Below are 27,272 nucleotides of genomic sequence, written 5' to 3' on the forward strand. Positions count from 1 at the left end.
TTTTATATTAAGTTTTAGTTCTTATAGCTTTAAGTACATCTCTTTTTGCAATAAACTGGATTCAGGTTTGTCATTACTTTATAATTAAAGAAAAGTGGCAAAGTATATAAGCAAATATGCAGCAGGTATATTTACACAGAAATACTTATAAACTGTATACATAGATATGACCAAGACAATTTTTTATCTAACATTAAAAATAAAATGCTATTATTGACACACACACACACACACACATATATATATGGATTTCTCAGAGAATTATCCACAACACTTATATTAAAATAAGCAATGGTAATTGTGAAAATGCAGATTTGTACTCCAAATATTCTGGTTCAGCAGGGCTAAGGAATATGCATGTTAAACTAATGCTACATAACATACTATGCACACTAACATTTAAGGACTTCTGATGCTGAGACTCCAGGATAGGAGAGAGCTGGAGCTTGTCACAGTGTGGCCCTAGATTGGATAGAGAGACTCATGTTTCAGGGGCAAGGTTGGCAGGAAAGAAGGCAGGCACCCAATCTCCCAGTGGAATTAGGTACAGAAGGTACCTGATAAGTAAGTGTTCCAAAATTTCCTTTCCTCTGACATCTCAAATATAACACAATCGACAGCTGAGCATGCCTGGGGGCTTCTTACCATTTTCTCCTCAGTTTAGTGTATTTTATTTTGTCTTCATATGACCTCACTTGGGAGGAGATCCCTAGATTTTCTCCTGAGAGATGGGGAATCCTTGTTGTTGTTCAGTCACTAAGTTGTATCCGACTCTTTGCGACCCTAAGGGCTGCAGCACGCCAGGCTTCCCTGTCCTTCAATATCTCTTGGAATTTGCTCAAACTCATGCCCATTGAGTCAGTGATGCCATCCAACCATCTCATCCTGCCTAGTCTAATTTACACATTGATTTTATTATTTGTTTTAACGTTAGTTAGGTACTGATAAAAGTTCAAATGCCAGGGTACAGAGGCTTGTGGGATTTTACTTCTCACGTTTCACAAAAAAGTTTAACAGCCTACTGGTTTCAGATCAAAACTCTAGAAGCCTCCATCACCACATTTCCTGTTTGTAACTGAACAAAGTACACGCAGAAGATTTTAAGAAGAGAGAAAAAACTGAGGTACAGATAAAGTTTACTGACACTTCTAACAACAGAGCAACATTACTTAGAAAAAAAGCTTGCGGGAGTATTTTTAATTCATACACTTGCTTATGGCTACATAAGGATTTCTCATAGAAAAAAAGCATGACAGGTAAGTGGCATTTTAAATTTTGCTCAATTCATATGCCTAAGAATTTACATAATAATGTCTAAGCCTCTAGCAAAAAGATACTTAATAAAGGTTTGGAAAGTAATTAAGTTTACACAATTATTTTAAAAGCATGAGATGAACTTTATGATTAGAACGTATTTGAAGTATATCAATGAGCATAAATTGCCTACTTTGTCTTAAAAAGTTGGATAGTATTTTATAATATAAAGCTAAATGTAGTTATTGGGTATGTGTTCCTTGATGCATGCTAAGTCACGTCAGTCATGTCTGACTCTTTGTGATCCTACAGACTGTAGCCCACCAGACTGCTTTGTCCATGGACTTCTCCAGGCAAGAATACTCCAGGCAAGAGCGGGTAGCCATTCCCTTCTCCAGGGGAATCTTCCCGACCTTGGGATAGAACCTGGTCTCCTGCATTGCAGGCAGATTCTTTTTTGCTGAGCCACTGGGGAAGCTCCTGTTCCTTGATAATCTTCCCATTTAAAGTACTTGTTATTTTTGGAGGATCTGTCCTTGACTTTGCATATTCCTTTTCATAGTTTAATTATAAAGCAAGAAAAGCATTCTGGGATTGACATTTATGCGCTGCTATATTTAAAATGAATAACCAACAAGGACCTACTGTATAGCACAGGGGACCCTGCTCAGTGTTATATAACAGCCTAATCAAGAAAGGAATTTGAAAAAGAATGGAGACATGTATATATATACCTGAATCACCTTGTTGTACACCTGAAACTATTAATAACATTGTTAATTAACTATACTCCAATATAAAATAAAGTTTAAAAAAAAGCAGGTCATAAGTAACAACATTCTAATTCCTTACACTTTAGGCATTATATTATCTTCCCAGAAATCAATTCAATCATCAACTTTCAGAGTGATGACAATTTGCAAAGGCCAGTGAAAAACGATCACCTTTGGAATGGACTATAAGCATTGAATCCACATTTATTAGCCTAATTTTTGCTCCACGTTAACTATCATTCCTCCTTTATTCTTTAATGTACTTTTAATTTCTTTAAATAAATGTTATAAGAGAAAAGTGAAAGTCTCTCAGTCCTGTCCAACTCTTTGTGATTCTATGGAATTCTCCAGGCCAGAATACTAGAGTGTATAGACTTTCCCTTCTCCAGGGGATCTTCCCAACCCAGGGATCAAACCCAGGTCTCCCGCATTGCGGGCAGATTCTTTACCAGCTGAGCCACAAGGAAAGCCCAAGAATACTGGATTGGGTAGCCTATCCCTTCTCGACCCTGGAATCGAATCAGGGTCTCCTGCATTGCAGGCGGATTCTTTACCAGCTGAGCTATCAGAGAAGCCCAATTATAAGAGAAGATATGTATAATATATGAAGTTGGGGAAGTGTGGAATACAAATGAAAAAATTTGGTTTCCATCACTTTAGAAAATATTATGTTGTATTTCCTTCCAACTTTTGCTTCTTTGTATTCTACTCAGTTTGCTTTTCATAACTAAAATAATAGTGTTTATAAAATCATGTGTTCAGTGTTTTTCACTAACATTATCACCATCTCCATCTTCATGGTATCTTCTGCTTAGCTGTTTTATATGAATGTACAGTGACATCAGTTGAGTTATAATTTACTTAGTCATTTGTTTATTGTTAGACATTTATGTTGCATCCAGTCTTTTTATATTTTAAATGACAGAGGGATGAACAACTTTGTAGCTTTTTCTATATTAAGGATATTTTCTTAGGAAAGATTCCTAGACATAGAATTACTGAATAAGAAGTGATGATCATTTTAAGTATCATTATTGTCAAATTGCTTTTCCAAGGTTGTTGTCAATTCACTCTCATCCTAGAAGCATTTCTCCTTAACAAGCTGGTCTCAGTTTTATAAATCTTTACTAATGTGATAAGCACAACATGCTAGTTCAGTTCAGTTCAGTTGCTCAGTTGTGTCTGACTCTTTGCGACCCCATGAATTGCAGCACACCAGGCCTCCCTGTCCATCACCAGCTCCTGGAGAGGCGCTAAAAAGCCTCTTGATGAAAGTGAAAGAGGAGAATGAAAAAGTTGGCTTAAAGCTCAACATTCAGAAAACTAAGATCATGGCATCTGGTCCCATCACTTCATGGGAAATAGATGGGGAAACAGTGGAAACAGTGTCAGACTTTATTTTGAGGGGCTCCAAAATCACTGCAGATGGTGACTGCAGCCATGAAATTAAAAGACGCTTACTCCTTGGAAGGAAAGTTATGACTAACAACATGCTAAGCCATTGTTTAATATGTCTTACTCTGATTATAATGAAAATGAACATTTTTGCATGGGTTTTAAAACTGTTTATACTTCTAGCACTTGTGAATTATCTGATTATATCTTTTGCTTTTAATTGTGCTAATAGTATTTTTAATATCAATATGTATGAGCCATTTGTAGAAGATAATAGATATTATAATATCTGTGAATTTGCTTCCCAGTGTTTTGGTTGATGGATCTTAAAACTGATTAGATTATTCCACAGGGAACATAAATTGATATGTGATTTTCACAATTCTCTTTATCTTTCCCAGGTACATGTACATATATTAGCAAAGAACGAAAACAATTGTACCAGTTTTGCTAATGCCCTGCAGAAATGAACATAGCAATACTATGAATAATTGCTATGAGCTGACAGTCATGGGAAACTTGGCAAGTGTGGGAAGGCTGAGGGCAGTGAATATGACATTCAACTATTTCCCATCAATTAATTTCAAATTTTGAGGAGATGATAAAATTTTTCCCTTAGGATTTCATAATTTAGATTTAGATTTTTCCAGTGTAATGCAGGAGCTCCTCCATTGACAATTAAGACCTAAAATTCCATAGGATAAAATATGTACAATATTTGCCATTAAAGACTCATAGATCTTAAAAGCCAAGAAACAAAATGAAACATGCTTAATATGAAAGGAGAGACTCAGGTTATAGTATTTTTTAAATTAGATAGGTGAAGTAAAGGAGAAAATAAATGTGAACACAATGGAAAAGTGAGATTATTCCTAGTTGAATAAAAACAATGTGTGAAAAGTAAAATCCAAAGTTTTCCTTCTCTCCTACCTAAAAGGCTTGTTGGTAAAGAATCAGCCTGCAATGCAGGAGACTCCAGTTCAATTGCTGGGTCTAGAAGATCGCCTGGAGGAGGTCATAGTAACCCTCTCCAGTATTCTTGCCTGGAGAATCCCCAAGGACAGAGGAGCCTAGCGGGCTACGGTCCATGAGGTCACAAAGAGTCGGACATGACTGAGCGACCAAGTACAGCACCGCACACGTGGCTTGTAGTCCCTGCATCAGTAAATGTGCCAGCATCCCAGTTCCTACTGTGCTTCTGTAGTCTCACAATCAGGGTTTTCTGAATCGAATGGCAAAAACAACTCCTTTGGGCTGCTATTAATTTAATTTAAACAATGATTCACTCTAGTTACACACTGCTGTTTTTTGAAGGAAAAAAAGAAGATTTTCATTGTCTTTACTCAGTTTCTTTTCCCTTGAGTCTCAGTCATCTTTTGAGAGCAATGAAAGCTTCTCTTTTAGAGACTAGATAGGACTCATTTATGATTCTTTTGAACGCAGATGTTCTTTAAAAGCAGGTCCAACACAGTTATTTAATTAGGTAATAATTGATAGTGCTCTTAAGAACAGTTAACCCAGCAATGATTGTCACGTAAAGCTCACAACTCTAAGAAATTAATACCTACAAATTGCTAGTTAATAAATAAATAAATATTGAATTCTTTTCCAGACATTTTTTTTTCATTTAATTTTCTCAGCATTCCTGACTTAAAAAGGAAAGAAACAATTAACAGGCCTTCTTAAAACATTAAAGAAATGTACTAGTTACAGTATTTTGTTGGATGAAGTTGCGCACAACTATGCCTTCTTCAGAGGCTCTTACCAAGGTGGTTCTCCCACAGGAAACAGTAAGTACATATACAAAATGGAGCAGCTAAAAGTACAGAAAAATACAGATTCATCTACAGTAGAGATTTTGGCAGACTTCAAAATCCCAATAGGTCTTCCCAAGCTTACCAATTCTGAGTTTAATTATGAAAGAAATGACGAGTCTAATACTAGAGGAATCATAACATGCTGTCTTAAAATCTACCCTCCGTCTCACTCCCCTATGTACACTTTCCTCAGGTAAAATCAATAAGTATTGGTTAAGAGGAATCATGATGTACTAGAAAGAGGGGACCTTTGTGTCACATAGATGGTTTCTGAACACCAGATTTATAGTTGGCTTAGTGCTCCAGTACTCTTGCCTGGAAAATTCCATGGACGGAGGAGCTTGATGGGCTGCAGTCCAACGGGGTCACGAAGAGTCGGACACGACTGAGCGACTTCATTTTCACTTTTTCCTTTCATGCACTGGAGAAGGAAATGGAAACCCACTCCAGTGTTCTTGCCTGGAGAATCCCAGGGACAGCGGAGCCTGGTGGGCTGCTGTCTATGGGGTCGCACAGAGTCGGACACGACGGAAGCGACTTAGCAGCAGCAGTAGTGTGACAGTCGGGCTTCCTTTGTGGCTCAGCTGGTAAAGAATCCACCTGCAATGCTGGAAACCTGGATTTGATCCCTGGGTTGGGAAGATCCCCTGGAGAAGGTAATAGCTACCCACTCTAGTGTTCTGGCCTGGACAATTCCATGAAGGGCATAGTCCATGGGATTGCAAGGAGTCGGACACAACTGAGCGATTTTCACTTTCACTTTATGGTGAGGGTCAGTGATCTGCAGAAAGTCACACCTTCTGCCTCTTTCCCTATACACTGCTCCAAAACAGACGTTCCAAAGCTTCATATTGCTAATGTCCCTCTTCCCATCATGGCCCCTTCCTAACATGTATCATTCACTTTTCAAATAACCTATTCATAATAGGCACATTTAAGTTTGGCAGTTTTCAATTTTGCATTAAAAAATTTCTTATTTACTTGAAAGCCTGGGACTAGATTTGAGAATCTCTTCCAGTGATCCAGTCCATGATTCTGATGCCTTTTACTGATGGGATAATGCATATGGACAGTAGTGGCAGAGGCTGTGTAGACAGTGGCAGCGTGCAACAAAGAGTCATCAATAATGTGCCTAGTTTGCAACCAAATGATCACTGCAATAAGAAATGTTCATTCCATGAGTAGAATCCATGGAGACTGTAATATCAGAACTTTTATGTTGAACTATCAGTTCAGTTCAGTCGCTCAGTCGCGTCCAACTCTTTGCAACCCCATGAACTGCAGCATGCCAGGCTTCGCTGTCCATCACCAACTCCTGGAGCTTGCTCAAACTCATGTCCATTGAGCTGGTGATGCCATCCAACCATCTCATCCTCTGTCATCCCCTTCTCCTCCTGCCTTCAATCTTTGCCAGCATCAGCGTCTTTTCCAAGGAGTCAGTTCTTCGCATCAGGTGGCCAAAGTATTGAAGTTTCAGCTTCAGTATCAGTTTTTCCAATGAATATTCAGGACTGATTTCCTTTAGGATGGACTGGTTGGATCTCCTTGCAGTTCAAGGGACTCTCAAGACACTTCTCCAACACCACAGTTCAAAAGCATCAGTTCTTTGGTGCTTTTCTTTATAGTCCAAATTTCACATCCATACATGACTACTAGAAAAACCATAGCTTTGACTAGACAGAACTTTGTTGGCAAAGTAATGTCTCTGCTTTTTAATATGCTGACTAGTTTGGTCATAGCTTTTCTTCCAAGGAGCAAACATCTTTTAATTTCACGGCTGCAGTCACCATCTTCAGTGATTTTGGAGCCCAAGAAAATAAAATCTCTCACTGTTTCCATTGTTTCCCCATCTATTTGCCATGAAGTGAAAGGACCAGATGCCATGATCTTAGTTTTCTGAATGTTGAGTTTTAAGCCAACTTATATTTAAACTACTACTATTAGCCCCTGGTGGGTTTTCCTACTGGCTCAGCTGGCAAAGAATCTGCTTGCAATGCAGAGACCCGGGTTTGATCCGTGGGTTAGGAAGATCCCCTGGCAAAGGAAATCACAACCCACTCCAGTATTCTTGCCTAGAGAATTCCATGGACAGAGGAGGCTGGTGGGCTATAGTCCATGGGATCACAAAGAGTCAGACATCACTGAGCAACTCACAAACACACATTGGCCCCTGGTAGTTGAAAGCGAGTTAGAAACTTCAGTCATAGTTTTCCTACCTGACATTGCCTCACTAATAACATCCAAAAACTTTCAGTTTTTTTTAACAGTATAGATAACTAAATTAAAATTGTGTAAGAGTACTCTTTAAAAGCTATGTGAAAGTAATTACAATTAATGAATAATGGTACTAACGATTGCATTTGTCAGGCAAGAAATTTTAGGTACTTTGCACATCCACTGTTATAAGAGGCACTGTTAGGATTGAATAGACACCCACATGGGCATACTGCATATGGAAAGGAGCTCAGTAAGAGGAGGTATGAAGTATATGTGTGAGTCGGTATATGTGAACATTTACACAAAACTACCATTCAAGTTAAAAATCTCCACCATTTAGCTATTCAATATCTTCTCATCTCTGTGTTTTTTTGTTTTGCTTTTCAAAATAGGGCATTTATTGTTGGCAATCAAAAATTTTGAAAGATATCAAGAGTGTCATGAAATACAAAGCTTCCAAATAAAAACCTTCCTACTTTTAACTCTGATTGCATTACAAAAGAAAAATATCTTGGGAAATAGAAGGGTTACACAGGAATCATAGACTCCTAAAATCAGGGGAAAACTAGAGACCATGTGAAACAAATCTGTACATATTAGAATCTAGCCTGTTTTAAAATGTCTGTAACTGATAAAGCAAATTTACTGTCCTAGCAAATGACAAAACCCAGCCCTAAAGGGATGTACAGTGTGGTCCAAGTTCTTTCCTTGGAGTTGCTGATGTATTTCATGAAAATTATTAGGGCTTTCCTAAAGCCTTTAGTATAAATATAATCTTGTGATATTGCTTTATTTCTTTGCTGCTCAGAGCAAAATTATCTTCTTGTAAAAATTAATGGATGAAGGAAACTTCATAAGTGAAATATACTTTTGTGAATGATAAGAATTTATAGCTAGAATCAGTGGTGGATTCATGTCAATGTATGCCGAAACCAATACAGTACTGTAAAGTAAAATAAAGTTAAAAAAATTAAATTAAATTAAATTAAAAAATAAAAAAAATAAAAGCAAATAGTCCTGAAAAAAAAAAAAAAGAAATTAGGATTTTCTGCTTACTGCTTTGACGTACACCTTTTCGTACTCTGCTGTGTTTTATCTACAAAAAGCACAACTATTTATTGAGTATATACTAAATACTAGATTCTGTGGGAAATGGAAAGGGAAAAATAGGTAAGTACAAAGGAGACTGATTTTGTTAGTTCTCCAAAGGATGATTTTATTAGTTCTCCCAAGGATGACAAATTCTAGAGATTTATTATATTTTCTATCTGTTTATTTGCTCTCTTACCCTTCCCCAAGAAAGAGAAGTATTAATACATAGAACAGTACGTATAAATAATACATAGAATAGTACACATAAAGGAGATCCAAAGAAATCAGCACAAAGAGAAGAGGAGCAAAGGGTGCAATTAATTCACAAGAGTAGTATATAATCCTATTGCGCGTCAAATGATATACAAGGTTAGACAGACGATCAGTGACAATATTGACCAGTGACAATATTCACATGGATTGTTAGAGTGAAAATTTATCCTTTCTTGAGGAGATCCTCAGCTTCTTACATATTTTGTAACATGGTCTGAGTTACAAGTAGGAAGATTTTCATTCAGAAGCTTTGTATTTCATGACATTTTTGATACCAGTGATGTATTAAATAATATCTTCTAGTCCATAGCATCTCTATAATTAATAAATTCAACAGCAAGTTTCATACAGTTTGTTCTTTTTCTTAAAATAAGTTTTATTTTGTCCTGATAACAAAGGCAGAAAATGTAGAAAATGGAAGAGAATAAAAAGAGCAATAAAGAGTTAATTTTTATTTTCTGACTACAACCTGAAGTTTAGCTCTGTTGCTATTTTACACAGGTTATCAGCTGAGATGGAAGCAAGTCCTATATTTTCTTAAGAAATCTTGGGAACTTAACTAGGACATGTCCTGGTGTAAAAATAATCAAAGCCTCCATTCAGAGGTTGACCTAGGGGAAATCTGCAGGGAGAGTCAAAAAATCTTCCAAAATCTGTTTTGCACCTTTTAACCATGTGTATAAATGAATGATCAAATCCCTAAAATATATGACGTGATGATTAGATGCAGTAATTCTAGATGGTCAGTGTGATCAATCCAAAGAAATAGAGGAAAATAATAGAATGGGACAGACTAGAGATCTCTTCAAGAAAATTAGAGATACCAAGGGAACATTTCATGCAAAGATGGGCACAATAAAGGACAGAAATGGTATGGACCTAGCAGAAGCAGAAGATATTAAGAAGAGGTGGCAAGAATACACAGAAGAACTATACAAAAAAGATCTTCATCACCCAGAAAATCACAATGGTGTGATCACTCACCTAGAGCCAGATATCCTGGAATGTGAAGTCAAGTGGGCCTTAGGACGCATCACTACAAACAAGGCTAGTGGAGGTGATGGAATTCCAGCTGAGCTATTTCAAATCCTAAAGACGATGCTGTGAAAGTGCTGCACTCAATATACCAGCAAATTTGGAAAACTTAGCAATGATCACAGGACTTTAAAAGGTCAGGTTTCATTCCAATCCCAAAGAAAATCAATGCCAAAGAATGTTCAAGCTACTGCACATTTGCACTCAACTCAAATGCTAGCAAAGTAATGCTCAAAATTCTCCAAGACAGGCTTCAATGGTATATGAATGGTGAACTTCCAGATGTTCAAGCTGGATTTAGAAAAGGCAGAGGAATCAGAAATCAAATTGCCAAAATCTGCTGGATCATCAAAAAAGCAAGATAATTCCAGGAAAACATCTACTTCTGCTTTACTGACTATGCCAAAGCCTTTGACTATTTGTATCACAACAAACTATGGAAAATATTGAAAGAGATGGGAATACCAGACTACCTGACCTGCCTCCTGAGAAACCTGTTTACAGGTCAAGAAGCAAGAGTTAGAACTGGACATGAAACAACAGACTGGTTCCAAATAGGAAAAAGAGTACGTCAATGCTGTATATTGTCATCCTGCTTATTGAAATTGTATGCAGAGTACATCATGAGAAACGCCATACTGGATGAAGCACAAGCTGGAATCAAGATTGCCGGGAGAAATATCAATAACCTCAGATACGCGGATGACACCACCCTTATGGCAGAAAGTGAAGAAGAACTAAAGAGCCTCTTCATGAAAGCGAAAGAGGAGAGTGAAAAAGTTGGCTTAAAGCTGAACATTCAGAAAACTAAGATCATGGCATCCAGTCCCATAACTTCATGGCGCATAGATGGGGAAACAATGGAAGCAGTGACAGACTTTATTTTTTTGGGCTCCAAAGTCACTGCAGATGGTGATTGCAGCTATGTAATTACAAGATGCTTGGTCCTTGGAAGATAAGCTATGACCAACTTAGACAGCATATTAAAAAGCAGAGATATTACCTTGCCAACAAAGATCTGTCTAGTCAAAGCTATGGTTTTTCCAGTAGTCATGTATGGATGTGAGAACTGGACTATAAAAAAAGCTGAGTGCTAGAGAATTGATTCTTTTGAACTGTAGTGCTGGAGATCCAACCAGTCCATCCTAAAAAATCAGTCCTGAATATTCGTTGGAAGGACTGATGCTAAAGTTGAAACTCCAATACTTTGACCATCTGATGCGAAGAAGTGACTCCTTGAAAAGACCCTGATGCTGGCAAAGACTGAAAGCAAGAGGAGAAGGGGACGACAGAGGATGAGATGGTTGGATGGCATCACCAACTCGATGGACATTAGTTTGAGTAAGCTCCGGGAGTTGGTAATGGACAGGGAAGCCTGGCATGCTGCAATCCGCAGGATTGCAGAGTCGGACATGACTGAACGACTGAACTGAACTGAATTCTAGATGGACCATTTCTAAAGCAAGGCTATGCTGTGCTAAGTCACTTCAGTCCTGTCTCACTTATTATGACCCTGTGGACTGTAGCCTGCCAGACTCCTCTGTCCAGGGGATTCTCCAGGCCAGAATACTGGAATGGGTTGCCATGCCCTCTTCCAGGAGATCTCCCTGACCCAGGGATTGAACCCACAGCGTTTGAGACTCCTGCACTGCAGGCAGATTCTTTATCACAGAGTCACCGGGGAAGCCCAAGCAAGGCTACAAGTCACCCCTAATTTGGCCAAAGGTAAATTATTAAAATATCTATTAAATTCTTAATTATAGGCAGTGCAGCTTTTTGGTTAATATGCTATATTCTTAGATAAGTTATACTATACTACACTATATTATTTTCTAGGCCCAAAATAAAAAGAAATCATAAAGAACATTTGCCAAAAACTTATTTGAGTTTTAAATGCAGGAGTTAGTCTTCCATTATTCTCTGACAATGAATAGCTAAAACAACTATTTCATGAGGCAACTCTTGGTTTATGTAGATAGAACCTTGTTGTCAGCTTATAGGAAGACATCCATTTTTCTGTTCTCATAGTAGGAAAGTGTATATTTGATACATAGAAGTAAACACATGAGTTTTTTAAGGTAAAGGTTGAGAAGAGAATGAAAGCACATCTCCATTTCATGCTTTTCAAAATGATATGTGGTCTGTGACAATTGTTTCTACTCACCCTGACTCTCGTGTTTTATGTAAGCATCCCAGGTTTATGCAAGCATATGTATCCCGGGTTGCAGTAGAGTTCACAGCTTAGCTCAGCTAATGGTATTTTCTAAATTCCTTTTTTCAGGAGATTTGAATGGACACTACTCAAACTCCTCAAAGACTGATTTTTTAAACAAGAAAATAAAATTTTACCTTTATAGTTGTGACCACCCATAAATCTAATCAGATAGCCAACTGTTAGCACTAGCTTACTTGTATCAAGTTTCCGAGGATACAACTTATAGGTAGATTTTTTTGGCAAATACAGGCTCAGGGCAAAAAGAATTAGGATGGTAAATTGATGAGTAGCTTCACCAAAGCGACAATGAGTTACTCCTTTCTCAGGGGTTCTGTTTCCTAGCTCCTGGGAAATAGGTCTTCTTCTCAATAGTCCTAGAGACAAATGTAACAGGATTTTCAGTCTGTCTTTTCCTGGGTTGTGGATGTGTCTCTATTTGATACTTGAGCAGAACCCTTCTGTTGGCCCTGCTTATTAAGTTCCCCTCTTCCCTTTACTCTTCATTTAGTCAGACACATAATTAGTGAGCACCTACTTGTGCTGAATAGGATATAGAAATAATAGTAGGAGTCTTACTATTACGTGTGTTCAGTCGCTAAGTCATGTCCAACCTTTTGTGACCCTGTGGACTGCAGCACACCAGGCCCCCCTGTCCCTCACTGTCCCCTGGGGTTTGCCCAAGTTCATGTCCAGTGAACTGGTGATACCATCCAACATCTCATCCTCTTTCGACCTTTTCTCCTTTTGCCTTCAATCTTTCCCAGCATCAAGGTCTTTTTAAATGAGTCAGCTCTTCACATCAGGTGACCAAAGTAATAAGATAAAAACAATAGCAATAGCTACCATTTATTGAGCATTTTATTAGTGAGAAACATCATTACACAAATCTATTTATATGAGTCTTATTAACAATAGGTGCATTGAGGAACTTGAAGTGTGAAGATAAAAGAGACTTTCCTTTGGGAGGTTCAGTCTAGCAGGGAGGAGTTTTTATACATAAATGATTACTTTGATGTTTGTTGAAATGTAAAGGGATATATGAGATGTCACTTGGTGAGGGACAGGCAGTACTGCGTGAGTGCTTCAGAGAGAAGGCACTTTTGAAGGATGACAAGGAATTTGTCAGATGGCCAAGGAGAAAGGTATTTCAGGAAAAGAGGCAAGTGTCCAGACACAAAGTACTGTCTCTATTGAAAATTGCAAGTGCTTCAGAATGATTGGAGCATCATCTATTATTGACTGTGTATAGTAGACAAGTCCTGAAAGACAGAAAACTTAAAGTAATATTTTGTAGAAATGACTTTGCTGACAGAGGTCTGTTTAGTCAAAGCTAAAGTCTTTCTAGTAGTCGTGTATGGATGTGAGAGGTGAACCATAAAGGAGGCTGAGTGCTGAAGACCTGACGCTCTCAAATTGCGGCGTTGGGAGAAGACTCTTTAAAGTCCCCTTGCATAGCAAGGAGATCAAATCAGTCAATCCTAAAGGAAATCATCCCTGAATGTTCATTGGAAGGACTGATGCTGAAGCTGAAGCTCCAGTACTTTGGCCACCTGATGGGAAGAAGCCAGCTCATTGGAAAAGACCCTGATGCTGGGAAACATTGAAGGCAGGAGGAGAAGAGGGTGACAAATGATGAGATGGTTGGATAGCGTCACCAACTCAATGGACATGAACTTGGGCAAATTCCAGGAGACAGTGATGGGCTGGGAGGTCGGTGAGGCTGAAGTCCATGACCTTGCAAAGAGTCGGACATGACTTAGTGACTGAACAACAACAATGACAAAACTCATGGTAAAGAAAGAAAAGGGATTCCCAGGTGGCCCAGCGGTAAAGAATCCGCCTGCAATGCAAGAGACGTGAGTTCAATCCCTGGGTCAGGAAGTTCCCCTTAGAAAGAAGTGGCAACCCACTTCAGTATTCTTGCCTTGAAAATTCCATTGACAGAGCACCCTGGCATGCTACAGTCCACAGAATCACAAAGAGTTTTGAGCACACAATATGCAAAGAAAAGTGTGATGTCCTCTATGTTTAGGGCAGAGGTAGGAGCAGCCACCTTCTCCTGAAGGACCTATGTCACAGGCTCCAGAGAAAAAGGGAAAACTTTCTCCAGAAACTCTGGAAAAGAGGAGTGTATGGGAACAGGGTGTGTAAAGATAGTAGTTGGGTTAAGAGTAGTGATTGATGGAGCGAGGATTAACACAAAGAGCCATAAAGTCAGGGCCGATTGAACTAACGGGAACAGAGGCCAAACTGACCCGAAAAGGGTCTGCTTAGCACTCTGTTTTCAAACACTGGCCATCAAGATGGTAAAATTCTTTGATCCAGTAATTCAGTTTCAGGAATTTTTACCTTAAAATAAATTAAGATTGGGTGTATAGTTTTGGTTAAAGATAATCATCACAAAATTTCTTACATAAACAAAAATTAGAAGCAATTTAAATGTCTAAAAATAAAGGATTAATTAAATTATGGGAAATCCATACAATGGAATATAGGGCAGCTAAAAGAAATGAAGGAATATTTAGCTTATAGGAAAAGAAGCATGCTATATAATTACCAGGGGGAAGCAGATAACAGTATAGTCAGTATAATTAAATCATATGCCTCATGACCAAAACAGCTTCTACACAGAAAATAAGTTTGAAAGTGCATTAACCAAAGTGTTCCCAGTGACTGTCTCTTGATAGTAGGATTATAGGTGATTCTTATCCTTTTTTTTGCTTATCTGAGTTTACTAATTGTTTTTAACTTTGAACATGGATGATTGTATAAGTCTGGCTCTTTTGTAGCAATTAAAGTTCATTTATTTAAGTGTCACCAGACGGACATGACTGAAGCGACTTAGCATCAGCATCAGCAGCAGCTACAGTGATGATGAGAGTCTACATTTGGTTGCGTGAACAACCTAAAATGATGGTTGTGACATACTGCAATAGAAAAGACTGTGTGCATTCAAATTGCTTTAAAATGTGGAAGAATTGAGACTGTGTCTAGACTGTGGTCCTAAAGGGACATATACAAGGAAAAGAAAGGAAGAAAAATCTTTAATAATAAAAATCATTAGCTTAATCATTAATAACAGAAGTCAGAAGTTAATAACCCTGTATTGTGACAGTGGCAATTAAACCGTGGGCTTCCTAGGCGGTGCAGTGGAGAAGAATCTGCCTGCCAGGGTGGGAGACGTGGTTTCAATCCCGGCTTGGGAAGATGGCAACCCACTCCAGTATTCTTGCCTGAGAAGTCCCATGGACAGAGGAGCCTGGTGGGCTATGGGGTTGCAAAGAGTCGGACACAACTCAGCACATACACACACGTTATGACAGCAAAGAAAGAAAACGAGAGCCATCTGGCGAGAGAGAGCTTGCTGGTTCCATTGTTCATTACAGTTAAATCAACCACCCGAAAGGGGTTGTTATCAAAAGGAGGTGGGGAACAATTAAGCTCTGAAAGTTTGCCTTAAAAATTTGCTCTAACCCAGCAATTCTACTGCCAGGAACCTTTCTGCAGATAAGCCCGTGTACGTGGAAAATGTCCATCTAGTAGAGTTTCTTGCATTATTGTTTATAAAAGAAAAATGTTTTTAAAACATCAGAATGTCTGTCTCAGAGAATCGGGTATGTAATTTATATTACTGCAACACTAAGAAATTCCATATAACCACTAAAAGTAACATACTAACATGGTAGAAATCTGTCAAACACACTGGTAGGTTTTTTAAAAAGGCTCAGTTCAGGTCAGTTCACTCGCTCAGTCGTTTCCGACTCTTTGCAACCCCATGAATTGCAGCACGCCAGGCCTCCCTGTCCATCACCAGCTCCCGGAGTTCACTCAGACTCACGTCCATCGAGTCGGTGATGCCATCCAGCCGTCTCATCCTCTGTCATCCCCTTCTCCTCCTGCCCCCAATCCCTCCCAGTATCAGAGTCTTTTCCAATGAGTCAACTCTTCGCATGAGGTGGCCAAAGCACTGGAGTTTCAGCTTTAGCATCATTCCTTCCAAAGAAATCCCAGGGCTGATCTCCTTCAGAATGGACTGGTGGGATCTCCTTGCAGTCCAAGGGACTCTCAAGAGTCTTCTCCAATACCACAGTTCAAAAGCACCAATTCTTCGGCACTCAGCTTTCTTCACAGTCCAACTCTCTCATCTATTCATGACCACAGGAAAAACCATAGCCTTGGCTAGACGGACCTTAGTCGGCAAAGTAATGTCTCTGATTTTCAATATGCTGTCTAGGTTGGTCATCACTTTCCTTCCAAGGAGTAAGCGTCTTTTAATTTCATGGCTGCAATCACCGTCTGCAGTGATTTTGGAGCCCCCCAAAATAAAGTCGGGCACTGTGTCCACTGTTTCCCCATCTATTTCCCGTGAAGTGATGGGACCAGATGCCGTGATCCTCATTCTCTGAGTGTCGTATTAGTGTCCTTCATGTATGTGTGCTCAGTCATGTCTGACTGTTGGCAACCCCATGACAGTAGCCCACAGGCTCCTCTATCCATGGAATCTTCCGGGCAAGAATACTGGAGTGGGTTGCCATTTACTACTCCAGGGGATCCTCCTGACCCAGGGATTGAACCCACATCTCATATCTCCTTCATTGGCAGGCAGGTTCTTTACAGCTAACGCCACCTTGGAGGCCCACTGTTTATGTTTTAAAGCTGTTCATTTGCTTAGTCGTGTTCACCTCTTTGTGACCTCCTGGACTATAGCCTGCCAGGCTTCCCTGCCGATGAGATTTCCCAGGCAAGAATATTGGAATGGGTTGCCATTTCCTTCTCCATTGTTTTTTAATAGAGGACCTTGAATGTTATTCTATATTTTGATAGTCAGACTTTTAAAAATTTGTACTCAATAAGCACTTGTTTTTTTTAAATTAGACATAAAAATCAAACACTTCTAAAAATATATGCAGTATCATGAAATAACTAGAATTTCTAATATATTTAAGATAATTTACTATGTTATAGAATTCTATAAATATTTATGGTATTATGTGCATGATGAATAAATTAGGCCCCTCCAAATCTCAGTGTTTTAAACCAAATTAATTTGCAGAAGACTAGGAGAAGGCAATGGCACCCGACTCTGGTACTCTTGCCTGGAAAATCCCATGGACGGAGGAGACTGGTGGGCTGCAGTCCATGAGGTTTCAAAGAGTCAGACACGACTGAGCGACTTCACTTTCACTTTTCACTTTCATGCATTGGAGAAGGAAATGGCAACCCACTCCAGTGTTCTTGCCTGGAGAATCCCAGGGACAGGGGAGCCTGGTGGACTGCCGTCTATGGGGTTGCACAGAGTCGAACACGACTGAAGCAACTTAGCAGCAGCAGCAGCAGGGTACAATGGCCGGAGAAGGCAATGGCAACCCACTCCAGTGTTCTTGCCTGGAGAATCCCAGGGACAGGGGTGCCTGGTGGGCTGCCGTCTATGGGGTTGCACAGAGTTGGATACGACTGAAGTGACTTAGCAGCAGCAGCAGCAGTTCTATTAAACTATTGCAGAAGACTTTAAGTCTTCTCAGTTTTCTTATACTTTATGAAATATAAAAATTCCCATAAAGAAAATGAAGCCACACATTTCACTACCATTATCAGTTAACTTTTCCCATTTATTAATTCTTGACAAGATTTTATAAATCCTATATGTACTATATGTCTGGCACAGCAGAACAGAAGACAGAAATGGCCCTCTTTTGTGAGACTTGTAATATTTTGAGCATCTGATTAATACAAAATTAAAGAGATAACAGACATTAGTAGACAGAGTTTCTGATGTGCAAAAAGACCCCCAGACGAGTTCAAACAAAACCAATGTATAGATGAATAAATGATATGCAAATTATATGTATATGTACATCTATATCAGAAATATATATTTTATATATTTAATCACCTCTATGCCTAACTATTGGAGAAGGAAATGGCGACCTACTCCAGTATTCTTGCCTGGAGAATCCCATGGACAGAGGAGCCTGGTGGGCTGCCGTCTATGAGGTCGTACAGAGTTGGACACGACTGAAACAACTTAGAATGCATGCCTGAATTGGAGAGGGAAATGAAAATCCACTCCAGTATCCTTGCCTGGAGCCTCCCAGGGACGGAGGAGCTTGGTGGGCTGCAGTCTATGGGGTTGCACAGAATCAGATACGATTGAAGCGACTTAGCAGCAGCAGCAGCAGCATGCCTAACTATGCTCATTTAAAAATAAATGATTCTGATAAATAAATAAAGCAACTCAAATACACAGAAGGCAGTTCAACAACCACTGCAAGGTCAATAATTTAAAGGAAATTAAACAATTCAAATGTCAAATCTGAGATACAAAAAATAACTGAAATAGAGCAACACAAAGAACATTTGTGCTAGGAAGTCTTTATTTGATGGTTTAAAGGTAGGTTAAGGGCGTAGAACTAATTTTCCTCCTATTAAGTTTTTGCCTCTACTGTTTATTGTGTTTAACATCATGGTATTTGGATTTCTCTGAAAGCGCTTAAAATGCTCTAGGGAGTCACAGAGAGAAAGAGAGTGGGAGCTATGAAGGAACATAATCTCTATTGCAATTGTTTTTTACACTGCATTTCTAATTATGTGTTTACACAGTCATGTCCCCAACTAAACAGAGTTCCTTGAGGACAAAGGTTCTGTTTTCTTTACCGTTGATTCCATAATATAGGGCATAGTTCCTGGCACGAAGAAATGTCTAACTGATATTGAGTGAATACACAAATATGTAGTATTATAGAATCACATGCTATTTTTCTGGGGTCAGCATTCACATGGGTATATGACAACTAAGATAATTAGTTGAATTTTATACATGTATGTAAATATAACATTTATATTTTATAATATATTTGTAATTAGGCTAATTATCTTAGCAGTCACTCATCTATGTGTCAACATTGACGTAAATAACTCAGGGCAGCTGATGGTCACTGCTGCTGCTGCTGCTGCTGCTAAGTCACTTCAGTCGTGTCCCACTCTGTGTGACCCCATAGACGGCAGCTCACCAGGCTGTCTCGTCCTCGGGTTTCTCTAGGCAAGAACACTGGAATGGGTTGCCATTTCCTTCTCCAATGCATGAAAGTGGAAAGTGAAAGTGAAGTCGCTCAGTTGTGTCTGACTCTTCGCGACCCCATAGACTGCAGCCTACCAGGCTCCTCCGCCTATGGGATTTTTCAGGCAAGAGTACTGGAGTTGGGTGCCATTGCCTTCTCTGAGCTGATGATCAGTATCTCACAAAACCCCCTTTATAGCTCAGGAACAAAGAAAGACCTTTGCAGAGGGGAAGGAGAACCATAATCAACCCACCATTACCTCTTCTTGGGGCTCCAAATAGTATGAGAAAATTCCTTCTGACTAGTCTTGACAAAACGGGTTACTCTGATTCCAGTATTATTGTTTTTATCCCAACACACAGCGTCCTGTAGTACTGGGATTAATAGAAGGTAATAAGTGATTCTCCACAGAAATGAAAGCATGTATGACTACACACAGAGGATTAAAAAAAGGGGATAAGTGTAGCCAATTATGATTCTGCATAATTTGAAGTTCTTGATTTAGAACCAAATCTTTAGTAGCTAGACTAACAAATCAGAGAAGGCAGTGGCACCCCACTCCAGTACTCTTGCCCGGAAAATCCCATGGACGGAGGAGCCTGGTGGGCTGCAGTCCATGGAGCTGCTAAGAGTCGGACTCGACTGAGCCACTTCACTTTCACTTTTCACTTTCCTGCATTGGAGAAGGAAATGGCAGCCCACTCCAGTGTTCTTGCCTGGAGAATCCCAGGGACAGGGGAGCCTGGTGGTCTGTCGTCTATGGGGTCGCACAGAGTTGGAAGACACGACTGAAGCGACTTAGCAGCAGCAGCAGCAGCAGCAGCAGCAGACTAACAAATGCTAGCTTATTTCTTGACGGATTCGTCCTTCGTTCTGAAAAAATACAGTTGTTTTGATTTTGGGAATACCCAGTTCCAAAAAAATGAGTAAGCTAGTATTACTAAGCATGTGTTTGCTTTTATTTGCAGGAAGCAGTGAATGCCATTTTTCTGTCTGGGCAATTCTAGCCTTCTTGGGCTTAGCTCTGACTATATCGCTGATCTTCAACATTTTCCACTATGTGGAAAAGCAGCGACAAGGTAAGACATTGAGAAATAGCCATATGATATCTGCTTAAATGGAGATGGAGTCACTGGAAAACCTGTAGAATAAAATAACTTTATAGAATGTTATTCATAATATGTTTTTATCTATAGAAAATCTATTTGATACATTTTTTTCACCCTGCTGCTGCTGCTGCTGCTGCTAAGTCGCTTCAGTCGTGTCTAACTCTGTGCGACCCCATAGACGGCAACCCACCAGGCTCCCCCATCCCTGGGATTCTCCAGGCAGGAACACTGGAGTGGGTTGCCATTTCCTTCTCCAATGCATGAAAGTGAAAAGTGAAAGTGAGTCACTGAGTCATGTCCAACTCTCAGTGACCCCATGGACTGCAGCCCACCAGGCTCCTCCATCCATGGGATTTTCCAGGCAAGAGTACTGGAGTGGGATGCCATTTTTACCCTGAGGGTTTGCTTAAGCATATATTCATGTTAGAAATGTAAACAGAGTCCCAATTTTAGCTCTTTAAGTTTCCACTCAAGTCTACTCAAGCTTCTCAGTATTATTCAGGGCCTCTAAAGTGCAGCAGGCTTCAATGGAGGATCAGAAGGGAATGGAAAAGCGATAGACTGAACCACAGTCTTGTTATCAAACACTCCCAGGGTCAGCCACCGACAGCCTCTCTTTTCAATAAACTGGGCAGAAGTTTTAACCATGTGGCTTTCACCCTCTTGGGCCATGATTGAATTAGGGTGATGCCTAGTAAGTGGCGCAGCATTTGCACACAGTAGACACTCAGCGTAGGTATGTATGTTGAATACAAGGATGGGTGGATGGAGGAATAAAGGTTCAGCTATTTCTAAGTGCTCTTAATATTCTAGAACCAAAGAACTCTTGGAAGTGGGACATTTAAGTGATAAACAGAAAATGTAAATACAGTTTCTTTAAACAGATGAAAATAAATAAAACAAAGTTAACAAAATCGAGTTAGACACATGTGTTCAAGAAAAAGTACATGAAGCTAATTTGGAACCATGGTCAGTTTCCAGGGAGTCTCCTGCATTGGCAGGCAGGTTCTGTACCACTAGAGCTACCTGGGAAGCCCACTTTCAACCATGTAGTCCCTTATTTCAGCCCTATGGCTACATTGAATTATGGTGAATATCAATGTGTAGAATCACTTTTCATTAACATGATAAGATCAGAACTGGTCTAATTTTGCTGATCTATTACTGCTGCCCCAATAGTATTTGGCTGTGCTTGTCTGTTACAACACGATGTGAATAGGTTTTCCAGTTCTTATTTTTGATTGTGCGTTGGAATTTATTAATGCATGCTGCTGCTGCTGCCGATAAGTCGCTTCAGTCGTGTCCTACTCTGTGCAACCCTATAGACAGCAGCCCACCAGGCTCCCCTGTCCCTGGGATTCTCCAGGCAAGAACACTGGAGTGGGTTGCCATTTCCTTCTCCGATGCATGAAAGTGAAAAGTGAAAGTGAAGTTGCTCAGTCATGCCCGACTTAGCGACCCCATGGACTGCAGCCTACCAGGCTCCTCCGTCCATGGGATTTTCCAGGAAAGAGTACTGGATATTCGTACCATTTTCCCACCATACAAACTTTTTTGGCAGTTGTTTATGATGATTAGTTGGCCATGGTTAAAAGACAGTTGCCTAAACTTAAAAAAAAAAAAAAGCAGGTTTTTTAAAAGACAGACTTTTTTCCCCTTATAATTGCACAATCCCTTATCACCTCCGGCATGCTATAAATGACTCTTGCCTAAAATCAGCAGAGTGGGAAAGAGCACTTTAAAAAAACAGGCAATTGTAAATTACATTAATGTACTTTAAAAAATCAATTTTGGCTCCCTCAATTGTTTTTAAAATCATGACTTTTGAAATCAAGGTGACTCTGCTACTATTTACCTAAGAGATCTTGTTAGAGTAATGTAACTTCTGAGTTTCAGACTTTCTATCTCCAAAGTGTAGGAAATACTATCTAGACCGTGGGGTTCTGTGAGAAGTACGTAGTCTCCTTAGCACAGTCCTGGGGATTTATTAGGTGGGTCCTGCACAAGGCACAGCCCACGCCACCGTTCTGTGGCTCTGGTCCTTCCTTCCACAAATGTTTGCCAAAGTTTTACTATGGCTTCATGTCACCCCTTGTTTTATTTGGGTATAGTTGCTTTACAATGTTGTGTTGGTTTCTGCTGGGCAATGAAGTGAATTGGCTATGTGCTGTGCTGTGCTTAGTCGCTCAATCATGTCCGACTCTTTGTAACCTCATGGATTGTAGCCTGCCAGGCTCCTCTGTCCTTAGGGATCCCCCAGGCAAGAATACTGGAGTGGGTGGCTATGCCCTCCTCTAGGGGATCTTCCCAACCCAGGGATCAAAGCCAGGTCTCCCTCATTGCAGGCAGATTCTTTACCAGCTGAGTGAGAATCATTTATGTGTGTACATATATCCCCTCCCTCTTGGACCTCCCATCCCTCTAGTTCAACACAGAGCGCTGAGCTGAGCTCCCTGTGCTACAGGCAGCTTCCTACGTGCAGATATGTCGATGCTACTCTGTCAGTACTTCCTACCCTCTCCCTCCCCTCCTGTGCCCACAAATCCATTCTCTCTATCTGCATATCTATTCCTGCCCTACAAATGGGTTCTTCTGTACCATTTTTGTAGTTTCCACATTACATGTTAATATGATATTGTTCTCTTCCTGACTTACTTCATTCTGTATGATGGATTAGGTCCATCTACATCTCTACAAATGACCTAATTTCATTCCTTTTCATGACTGAGTAATATTTCATTGTATATGCGTACCACATCTCTTTATCTGTTCCTCTGTTCAGTGAACATTCGTTTCTCTGGCTTCGTCACCCCTCCCACCATCCCCAAACTCTCCAGCTTTCGTCCCAATTCCTTCCCTGTCTCTTATTTAACATGTCTGCACAATAACCTGAGTTTTAGTGATAACAGTTTGTTCAAATCACATACAGGTTCATTTTAGAGAATTTTCTGTAGGCTTCGTAGAATTCCTTCTAAATATCAACCTGCCTCAAATTAATTTATTTGAGCAGTAAAGAGCTAAAGACTTCTGGAATGTGTCCCTCTTCTGTACCCACACCGATTCCTTCCTGGGGATTTTATGCTTGCAGATGTGAGCCCAGTGCGCTGCCCTGCTGCAGACCCTTTATCTCCCTTTCTAAGGATGGTGAGAAAGAGAGACCCCGGGGATGGGGAGAAACAGACACCTAGAGGGAGGGGAGTGGAGCCATGCCAGAGTATCCCAGTCCTGCCACAGGCCCCTGGTGCTCAGGCTCCTCAACGCAGCAGTGCCCCATCGCTTCCAGCCAAGGACTCTGCACCCTCCCCAGGTCTGAGCCAGGTCCAGACTGTCTGGCTACTCCGGGCAGGATGAGGTTTTCAGAAGGGGAGTCCCAAGTTTCAGCACAGGGTCAAGTTTACACATGGGTGTTACCTCACACCATTATGTGCACCTTCCTATTCTCAGATACACTCTTTCTCCCACACCTGCTCCACAACCCCTTAGACCTGCAATCTGCTAGAAATTATAGTACCACCCTCTTCCACCAGGGCTTGGGCAGGGGTTGAGTCATAGGCAGATTCACCCTTGAGCTCATGGACCCAGGAAAAACAAAAGACTTTCTGTTTTGACTTTCCTCGATCTTCACTCTTCAGGAGGAGCACATTACCCTGGGTCTTGCACTTTACTGGTGTGCAAATCTAAGATTAACCTTGGAACACTGTTTGTGGATGTTCTTATCCCATCTCCCCCTTTTCTCTCTGTAGCCCATTCTCAACCACTGCGGTATTACTAATGATCACCATCCTTTCCACTTCACATGAACAAAGAACACTATCTTTCTTTCTTATTCAGAGATTCCAAGTGGATTTGGGATTAGTCCTGCAAATTGTTTGATTCCTTGGCAGTCAACCTGAGGACTCTCCCTGACTTGTTTCTCCTGGACAGACAGACTACCAGTGATTCTATCCTATTTAGCCAGCTTTTCTGTCCCTTGGTCTGTGTACACAATGCTCCTACATCTGGCCTTGTGTAACTTTTATTTTTACATCTTTGTGCTATTCTTTGCAGCTAAGAAGATATGACTCCACCTTGGTGAACAGTTAGTGAATAAGTTTTTCTGGTTGTATTAAATAGCTTGCAAAAGAAAATCTCTATTCCAGCAACAATGCAGTATCTACAAATTCAATCAGATAGACAAGATAAGCCTCTCCTTGATGTTTTCTGTAGCAGGCAGGGCTCCGTAGAAGCTTTGAAATGGAGTTCTCCCTTCCCCCCAAGTAAATCTTTCATTTTTATGTGATTCTTTGTCCAAATATGTTCTTTAGGAGGATCACATTTATTTCTCTTTCTAATAGGAATGCATCCATTTTTTCCTCCTTTAAGCCTAAAAAATATTCTTTAACCTTTCTTCTATGTTTTGAGAAGGATAAACAACTGTATGGTTTGCTCATACATCAAAGTCCTATCAGTGTATCTCCTATTTGCTAGAAAATTACGGCACATATTTCACACTAAAGACATATCATAAAATTTGTATTATGGAGTTTAAGCCACGTACTCTTTGTTTCTTATTGTTCTGTATTGCACATGGAAGGGTGAACACCACAAAAGGGAAAACAAAAGCAAATGTCAGCTCGCACCCTTTCAGCTATGAACCTGACCACAGCGTTTATATCTGAATCACAGGAGAGGATTATGAAAACTCACCCAGCTTTTCTCAAACTGAGCCTTGCAAACATACCTGCTTTATAATAAAATAAAAAATGTGTTTTATTAAATATAACAGAAATGTTTAAGTAGCTTTTAAATCATGTCATTTATTTTCAAATAAACCAATACACTTATGACAGGGCAAGCTCTTTTCAGGAGTCTGAACTTACTGATTTTTTCCTTTGCTATAACCTCTAAACCTTTGATTGTAGTACCCCTATTTAAAGAGATCAGATTCTATCACACTTCTTATGATAAGCATTGTAAGACTAAAAGGGCATAAGTACTAATGGTCTCGCTTCAGATTATACATCTAAATTTTAAGAGTAGTGTGGTATGGTGACCTTGAACTTTTAATGTTTCCTTTCAGGGTGCTTCTTCAGTATGATTCGTTCTGATGTACCAAGCCCTTTACCCATTACTTATTTTCTTCTTCACACTGTTTTAGTTTCCTTTCTCTTTCCTTTTTTCACACAAAACTTTTTGGTCTAAATCTTTGTTTTGCTTTTCTCTGCTGCTAATACACTGAACTACATTTTCCTTCTAGAGAGCTATCCTTCTTACATATTACAGCAGTGTATTTTCCAGGCACCATCATTTATGCTCTAAACACCTCCAGTTGGAAAACCCACATCATCTTTACGAAGTATTAGTCAGTCTGGAGAAACATTTTTACTCCACACTTATTTCTTTTCCTTGTACTATCACTATTTTTGTTTAGTTTTAATCTTTTCTTTGAATTTACTGCTCGGTTGATGACAATCTTCTTCCTAAAAGAAGATTTCATCTCAAATCAGGATTTATTTATAAGTCTTCAAAATAGCATTTAAATTATATTCTATCAGCTACTTTTTAGCTAATCCATTTAATCTGAAAACTTCCCAAATTCATTAAATGTGGCTTGTTACAGGATGTGGACTTAGAATGTATAATATTGATAACCAACTTTGTAATTTTCTAAAATGTTTTTATATAAATTACCTCATTTATCTCCCACATCTACTCCATGATATAGGCATTATTAACCCTACTGATACATCAAGAATGAGTTCTACAATGATTTGCTTTTTCTTCTGCAATGAAATACATTGAAGAGCTGGTACCCAAATCCAGTTCTGATTCTTAACCCTGAATACATCAAGCTACAGTTTGACTAAATTCTTGTGTGTGCACTTTAATTTCAGACAAATTTGAATAATAATGACCTGAGTATAAACATGTACTTCATATAAAAAGAAATCGATACATACTTTATATCTTCCAGTTAACAATTTTCTAGTCCATATTAACTAATTTTTATTCCTATGCTTATTGAACTTATTCACATTTTCTCAAGCTTTCTCATTTTGTTGGGCTTCCAGCTTGTGGGTACTGTGCAGCAGTAGACTTCTCTGGGCTTCTCCCAGCATCCGTGTTACATTCATATTCACAAGACTAACCTGAAGGTAGTTGAAAACAGCTACATCTTTCTGATACAGTCCATGGTAAGACATTTACTGTGGGCTAAAGAAGCATATTTGTGACACATCCCAAATAGGTTACATTCACCACTTCTGGTCGCATAGCTGCTTGATGTTTGTGATTTGCAAAAAATTCCCACATTTGGTCTTTCACAGAATTCTTCCAAATATATTGACATGTGGCATGTCTATTTTACCCTCCAAATGGTGATTTTAATAATTTGAAACATTACTGAATAATATTTCTTTAACATTTAATGACCTCTCTAGATAATAACTTTGTCATACATAAATCTAACTAAAAATACTTTTGGTAGTTGTTTGGTGACTTGTTCAATTATTTGGAAATGTTAGTTGGTTTACTACCAACATACAGTTGTCTCTGAGTCACTGTCAGATAGATAATACTAGGTTCACTTTCATATGACAGCCTTTGTAAGATTTTGATTTTGATTTTGATTTAATGCCAGATTAATAACATGCAATCAAAATATAATGAATATCACATTATATATATATATATCCAGTTAAAAGAAATTTTATTGATGATCATATAATACAGGCTTATTTTTATCTTAATTATTAAAATTGAACTCTGAATTTCTCTTAATTTCTGCCAGTTATTGCCTTTCTAAAATTTTCTTGAAACTTTTACCATTTTTGAATATATATATCTAATTTAAAGTAAACATATTGCTTTTCGTTTGCCTTTGAGCCACCACATCTGATTTTCAACAGTGGGTACTTTGAGATTTCACACATAATTTTTTCTTGAATTTATAATCTTACATCAAATCTCTGGTCCAGCTTGGTTTTGCAGACCGGCATACTGTTTTGTTTAAAAGCTATTCTACTGTTTTGATTAACATTAGAGACCGCATTGTC

At 39.3% G+C, this 27,272-nt stretch overlaps 1 protein-coding gene across 1 annotated transcript in view; it reads left to right on the forward strand.

Annotated features, from left to right (window-relative positions):
• LOC102175896 (T-cell receptor-associated transmembrane adapter 1) overlaps positions 1,098–27,272 on the forward strand; it is a 46,375-nt gene continuing 20,200 nt past the window's right edge. Inside the window, exons 1-2 of the mRNA XM_005674899.3 lie at positions 1,098–1,256; positions 20,098–20,208. Of these exons, the coding sequence (XP_005674956.2) occupies positions 1,250–1,256; positions 20,098–20,208 (118 nt within the window). The 5' untranslated portion in view covers positions 1,098–1,249. The remainder of the gene's footprint in view (positions 1,257–20,097; positions 20,209–27,272) is intronic.

This window comes from Capra hircus, chromosome 1, assembly GCF_001704415.2.
Source record: "Capra hircus breed San Clemente chromosome 1, ASM170441v1, whole genome shotgun sequence".
Lineage (NCBI taxonomy): Eukaryota > Metazoa > Chordata > Mammalia > Artiodactyla > Bovidae > Capra > Capra hircus.